Source organism: Nicotiana attenuata, chromosome 5 (genome assembly GCF_001879085.1).
Source record: "Nicotiana attenuata strain UT chromosome 5, NIATTr2, whole genome shotgun sequence".
NCBI classification, from domain to species: Eukaryota; Viridiplantae; Streptophyta; class Magnoliopsida; order Solanales; family Solanaceae; genus Nicotiana; species Nicotiana attenuata.
Window position 1 is genome coordinate 35,320,700 of NC_031993.1, and position 7,187 is coordinate 35,327,886.

General features: G+C 37.4%; 1 protein-coding gene across 1 annotated transcript in view; it reads left to right on the forward strand.

Moving 5' to 3' along the window:
* LOC109226125 (copper-transporting ATPase PAA1, chloroplastic-like) overlaps window positions 1-5,435 on the forward strand; it is an 11,295-nt gene extending 5,860 nt beyond the window's left edge. The window contains exons 6-12 of the mRNA XM_019390924.1: window positions 967-1,200; window positions 1,432-1,530; window positions 1,665-1,814; window positions 1,968-2,114; window positions 2,385-2,435; window positions 2,532-2,710; window positions 5,270-5,435. Coding sequence (XP_019246469.1) covers window positions 967-1,200; window positions 1,432-1,530; window positions 1,665-1,814; window positions 1,968-2,114; window positions 2,385-2,435; window positions 2,532-2,710; window positions 5,270-5,435 — 1,026 coding nt within the window. The remainder of the gene's footprint in view (window positions 1-966; window positions 1,201-1,431; window positions 1,531-1,664; window positions 1,815-1,967; window positions 2,115-2,384; window positions 2,436-2,531; window positions 2,711-5,269) is intronic.

A 7,187-nucleotide genomic window follows, 5' to 3' on the forward strand; every position in this document is an offset into this window, starting at 1 on the left:
ACCCCACGAAGTTCCATCTCTTCTCCAAATCTCTCCCACCATAGCCACCATCCCTAAGATATGTTTTCATGTTTAAAATAGGCTTAAGGTTGCAAACTTGCAGTTTAGCCATAATTCTTAGGATTGAAGAACCTTAATTAATCTAATTTTAGAAAGGTAGTGGTTTGGTTCCTAGCGGCGAAATCTCCGGCTAAAGAAGTGGCGAAATCTCCGGCTAAAGAAGAAATGACTAAATTTTCTTCTTCTTCTTCTTCTTCATGCCACAAGTTTGCACCATTTCAACAACAATTAACCAACAAGCAGCAGTCAAAGAATTTGGAATAGGTACACTCTGAATGATGTGTAGGTGCTTAATAGGTACAAGCCTCAGTTAAGGCGTCTAAATGGAATTTGGTGACAACTTTAAGGGGTTGTCTATGTATTTGGGTTTTTATGTGTATAATGTATCTAACTATCTATACATTGTCAAATAGGAAAATCGCTAGATGGTTGATATCATCTCTTACTAAGACAAAGCTGAGTGTTATCAGAATATAAGTGGGAGCATAATTGAAAGTAAAGCGAGGAGGCTCTTTCTGAACTTCTCTAAAGTGCCTTAAGGCTTTCAGCCTAAATATGTTTTATTGTTTGTTGAGGCTCCACCATTTGTTTTTCTAAAAGATTTTTCTTCCGATAACTAGTAAATTTTTTGTTAGAAAGGTTTGCTAAGCCGTAAATAGTAGGTATTAATCAAAGGACTTTAGGAGCAAGCATCCTCTATTAAGTGCATGCAATTATCTATACAAATAAGAATCCCTTGTATTCTTCAGTTGGAGGCTTTAGAAACTTCTCTCGTTGTCCATAAAAAGAGCATTAACTTCCCTATAATACAGTATTGCATTGCTTCCCAGTTGTTCAGAGTGATTATTGTTAGCTTTGAATCAGTTATACCTGCAGCTAGCATTCATCTAATTAGCTTTGCTCTAGGGTTGGAAAACATTCTTTGAGGAGCCTGTTATGTTGATTGCTTTCGTCTTGCTGGGAAGAAATCTTGAGCAGAGAGCTAAAATTAAAGCCACAAGCGACATGACAGGCCTTCTCAATGTCTTGCCATCTAAAGCAAGACTTGTAGTCAGTAGCGATTCAGGGGAATCAAGCTCCACTGTTGAAGTTCCTTCTAACAGTCTGTCTGTCGGGGATCAGATCATTGTTTTACCTGGGGTAAGTAAAGATGTGCTTGTCTTCACGTTACATTGTACCTCATTAGGTCTCCCTTGATCTGTTTTCAGCGGTATTGGGACAGTTCTTACTTGAATCGCTGAGTTGTCGATCTCCCTCCTGTTATCTACTAGCTTAAAAATGAATCATATTATTTGATCAGTAGAGATATTCTGATTAGAAATAGCAAGCAATAGCAGTTGAATTTACTGATACCTGTTTGTTGAAATTCAGGACCGTGTTCCAGCTGATGGAATTGTCAGAGCTGGTAGAAGCACAATTGATGAATCAAGTTTTACTGGGGAGCCTTTACCTGTAACGAAGTTACCTGGGGTAGTCAACCTATCTTCTCATATCGATAACTACTTTTTTCTTTTAAAATATTGCTCTATGGATGGACAGATATCCAATTTAAACACCATCTTCAATTCCTATAATATCATGATAGATATATTCTTATGAATTAGGCTGAAGTTGCGGCAGGAAGTATAAACCTTAACGGAACACTTACTGTTGAAGTGCGACGACCAGGTGGTGAGACTGCAATTGGGGATATTGTTCGATTAGTAGAAGAAGCACAGAGTAGAGAAGCTCCTGTACAGCGGTTGGCTGACAAGGTTTCCATTTTAAAGCTGTTTTTTCTTATGTACACAATATTTGGCTGTTGGTGGGTTACGTGGTTCACCCAAATGACTGTCTAATATTGTTTGCAAAAGGAATTTTATTTGTAGGCTTGTCCTGAAAAAAGCTTAATTGCTTCTATTAACTAGGTTGCTGGGCATTTTACCTATGGGGTAATGACACTTTCTACGGCCACATTTATGTTCTGGAACCTTTTTGGTGCTCGCATTCTACCATCCACCCTTTATCATGGAAGTGTAGTTTCGCTAGCGTTGCAGCTCTCATGTACTGTGCTGGTACGTTAATGTATAAACTCATATTAACTGAGTTGACTTTCAGTAATCACCAACAAGGTTCAAATCTGACTACTTCTGCAGCATCCCACAAGATAATTTTTCAAATCTGATTGAGTAATCCTTTATAAAATCTTTTGATTCACTACTGCTGTTTCTGTATTGGTTTTAGTTTCATTGTCTTTTTCTGCATCATGTAAGCATGCTTCTGCCCCATGGTTATATTTCTATCTCTTTGTTTTGCCGTAATTGACTTCGGGTTTGTTGTTGTAGGTTATTGCCTGTCCATGTGCACTTGGTCTTGCCACTCCTACTGCAGTGATGGTAAAGACATACATATCCTGTAGTACTGTCATACTAAATCCAGGCATGATCCTAACAGCTGATGCACTACTAATGATGAGACATTTTTGTGTAAAGGTTGGAACCTCACTTGGTGCCACTAAAGGCTTGCTTTTGCGTGGTGGAAGTGTCCTAGAAAGATTCTCAACGGTGAATACAGTTGTTTTTGACAAGACAGGGACACTGACTATTGGTAGACCAACTGTGACCAAAGTGGTGTCTCAAGGTCAAGGCTATCAAGAAGATCCAGATGCAAGGTTGAGTGCAAACTTTAAGTGTATTTATACTACCTCTCTCATGCCTTTATTAGGCGTTTCAAAATGCAATCCACTTTCTTTAGAAGGAACTTCTGATCGTCATCAATATAAAGTTTTGATACATAAGAGTATGAAAATGATTGTTTAATAAGCAAAAATGGGTTTCATATAATTTTTGAATTATATCAACAAATTTTTTTGTTGAGAAACTCCTAAAATACAATTTTTTCTTTTCTATTCTTAAAACACACAAACCCCGCTTGTTTTCTAATAAATACTAAGCAATCCGTACTTTAACTCTTTCACTTCATAGACATCTCGTGCAAACTAAGACTATTATATTAGGATGAAATGAGTAAACTTTTGTGAGCTTCTATAATTCCATCTTTGCGTTCTTCATGTCATGTAGATTTGACTATTCTCTGATAAAAGTATTTTCTGTCACTCAAGGCACTTTAAAACTCTTAATATACGACATTACTGGGAAATGAAGAGTGATTGAAATATGGAAAACTGAATGATGCAAGTTTTATTTATCATTCAGGAAGACTTCTGTTAGTTTTATTTGCATTGCAGGTCAATCACAGGCATATTAGGTATCCAATTTTTGGGCCATAACAAATAAGGAAATTGCTTTTTCTTTATAGCATTTTCTTTTAACAGAAAAAGGCCAAAACAACCCTCAAACTATTCGATTTCGTACAAATATGTCCTCGGTCCAGCTATTGAGCCAAAAATGCCCCCATCGTTATTTTTTTGGCTCAGTTATGCCCTTATCTAAAAAAAATTTAATTAATATCCACGTGTCAACTTCCTATTGGCTGAACTTAAACTCCACTCCAAATAGAATTAAACCCACTCGTATGTGAAGATCCGTAAGTGGATAGAGGATATTATTGTACCAAATCCAATAGTTTAGGGACTGTTTTGGCCCCTTTTTTTTTATCTATCTTCTTCATTTTACATTTACCATTGGAGCCGCCATTTTTTCGGAAATGTTCATCAAAAGACCTTAATTTGCACACTCAAATGTCACTTACAGTGGTAAATCTCATTTTCTTTCTCATCATCGTAAGATAATCTAAGAACCTTTTATGAATTCTTGGACTTCAAATTTGCGAATAGTCTAATTTTTCTCCTCAGAATTTTTGTGATTTTTGTAAAATCCTAGTAAGATGTTAGACCCAGAAGGTAATTTATTGTAGAAATTGGAACTTTTATGGCTTCATCCTTGAACAAAATCCCATTTTCACAACGAAAAAGGACATTAAATCGGAAAAAATTAAAGATTTTCAAATCGGACCCTTTCGATTAGCATAGCATTCTTGTTGTTATTGTTTGAAAATGGAGGAATGGAGCAAACATGCTAGTCACGGTGTCAGCGTGATTCCTACAGAGGAAAGGGGGTGGTGGCGGCCGTGGTAGTGGTAGGGTTGGGAAGATTGAGAAATTAATTTTATTGGGGTCATGGTTTAAAGTTGGACCAGTAAGAAGTTTTCACGTGTAATTTAAATAACCTTTTTTTTTATTTGGCGTTGACGGTTAGTCATAGGGGCATAAGTGAGCCTGAAAGACAACGGGGGAAGCATTTTTGGCTCAATAGGTGAACGGGGACATATTTATACCAAATCGAATAGACTGAGGGCAGTTTTGGCCCTTTTCCGAACCTTTAATAACATATTATTTTCATCAATAAACACTTGTTAATAGATTGACTTTGTTTGAAGAATACACCATCTACTGGATAAATTCTTATCTCTCTCTTACCTTCTTTTTGACTTAATACTAAACGAACATCCACAAGAAAAGCATCCAATGTTTGTATTTCCTATTTGTTCTCTCTTAATAAAATGGAGATGGGGTCCTATCAACCCCAAAAACTAGCTCATAAGGTGAGGATTGCCCAAGACCATATATGGAGGCAATAGTCCATTCCTCCAACTAATGTGGTTCAACATCTTTCTGCACTCTCAGATATCTCGTGTGGACGACATAACGTAGATGAATATTCGGTAAACCAAGAATTAGGATGAGTCTTGGTTGTGATACCATGTTAAGAAAATATTGTGTCTAACTCAACCAAAAGTTAGCACATAAGGTGAGCATTGCCAAGATCATGGAAAGAGACAACAACCCATTCCCTCAAGCAATATGAAACACTTAACATTTGTTCCTCATATACTTGTTTCGTACTGTTTGAATGATGAATTTACCAGAAAGAGGAAAACCATGAACATTTCTGCATGATGGAATAAGAGCAACCAATAAGCACTTAACGTCCTTTATACTCATTGCTAACTCATCTCTTGTTCTAGTTGTTCACTTCTTTTTCTCTGTCCTTTCCTTTTCTAAATAACCTTCTTATTGCTGCTCTCATCTGTTGCTTTGAGAGTTTCCATGTTGCACTTTAGTTGCGAATCTTTGGATTTTATTTCTTTGATCAGAAAGTTGAACTATGAAAATGTGTAAAGTTAAAGTTGACTTCAGACACCTTCTGGTAAAAGAAAAGGTGTTAACGATATTTCTTCATTGGAGATAATGAGCCAAGTTTTGGTGCAGACAAGATTCAACTTCACCTTGTCAGTGGTCAGAAGTTGATATTCTGAAGTTTGCCGCTGGAGTTGAATCAAATACCAATCATCCAATTGGAAAAGCAATTGTAGAGGCTGCTCGGACTGCGAATTCTCCAAAATTGAAGGTAATTCATGCTAAGTGCTCCTTTTAAAGTGTTTACCTATTTCTATATAGGAAGAGTATCCAAATTATGCACATGCCCTTTGTATTCGAAAATCTCAGCCCTTTGAATTGCATGATATATTAACAGTATTTGTCCATGTTATCTTTTTCTTACGCGCTCGCGCACACACACATATATCGGCAATGCAATGATAATTTGGTTTTACAGATATTAGTAAATTATCATCTGCACTATGCCTCAAACTTGTATAGTTCTCCAAGTTGAGATTTTTGAAATTTCAGCTTCCTTATTAGGATAGTAAATAGAATTCAAAATACCTTCTTTTTTTGTCAACGAGGTTTCAGTTTGCCCCTTGACACGTCTTCTTCGAGTCTGTTGAATTGTGTGAACATCATCTAAGCTTAAGTTGTTAGAGATAAACACTTTTATTTATTTATTTATTTATGGTTGCTGTGAGAATGCACGGGAGAAAATATGATTGACATTATTCTCATATATTAAACATGATACAATGAGCCCTATATATATACATAACATGTCCTACCCTAATACATATGGGATTAGGGTTACATAACTATTCTAACACTCCCCTCAAGCTGGTGCATATAAATCATATGTACCGAGCTTGTTACATATGTAGTTAATACGAGGACCAGTGAGAGACTTGGTGAAAATATCTGCAAGCTGATCATTCGACTTCACAAACTTTGTAGCAATATCTCCCGAGAGTATCTTTTCTCTGACAAAGTGACAGTCAATCTCAATGTGTTTAGTTTTCTCATGAAACACTGGATTTGACGCAATATGAAGAGCAGCTTGATTATCACACACAAGTCTCATCTGACTAATCTCACCAAATTTCAACTCCTTGAGAAACTGTTTGATCCAAATTAGCTCACATGTCGCCATAGCCATTGCTCGATATTCTGCTTCTGCACTAGACCGAGCAACTACATTCTGTTTCTTGCTCTTCCAAGATACCAAATTTCCTCCTACTAAGACACAATATCCAGAAGTAGAACGTCTATCAGAAGGTGATCCTGCCCAATCAGCATCTGAGTATCCAACGATCTGCTCATGGCCTCGATCCTCAAACAATAAACCTTTACCTGGAGCTGATTTTATATACCGAAGAATGCGAACAACTGCATCCCAATGACTATCACACGGAGAATCCATAAACTGACTCACAACACTCACAGGAAAGGAAATGTCAGGTCTTGTCACTGTAAGGTAATTTAATTTACCAACCAACCGCCTATATCTTGCAGGATCGCTAAGAGGCTCTCCCTGTCCTGGCAGAAGTTTAGAATTCGGATCCATCGGAGTGTCAACAGGTCTACAACCTGTCATTCCTGTCTCCTCAAGAATATCTAAGGCCTACTTTCGTTGTGAGATCACAATACCTGAGCTAGACTGAGCGGCCTCAATACCCAGAAAATACTTTAGTTTGCCCAGATCCTTAGTCTGAAAGTGTTGAAAGAGATGTTGCTTCAATTTAGTAATACCATCCTGGTCATTTCTGGTAATAACAATGTCGTCAACATAGACCACCAGATAAATACAGAGACTCGAAGTAGAATGCCGATAGAATACATAGTGATCAGCTTCACTCCGAATCATGCCAAATTCCTGGATAACTGTGCTGAACTTACCAAACCAGGCTCGAGGAGACTGCTTTAGACCATAAAGTGACCGGCGCAAGCGACATACAAGGTCACGAGACTCCCCCTGAGCAACAAACCCAGGCGGTTGCTCCATATAAACTTCATCCTCAAG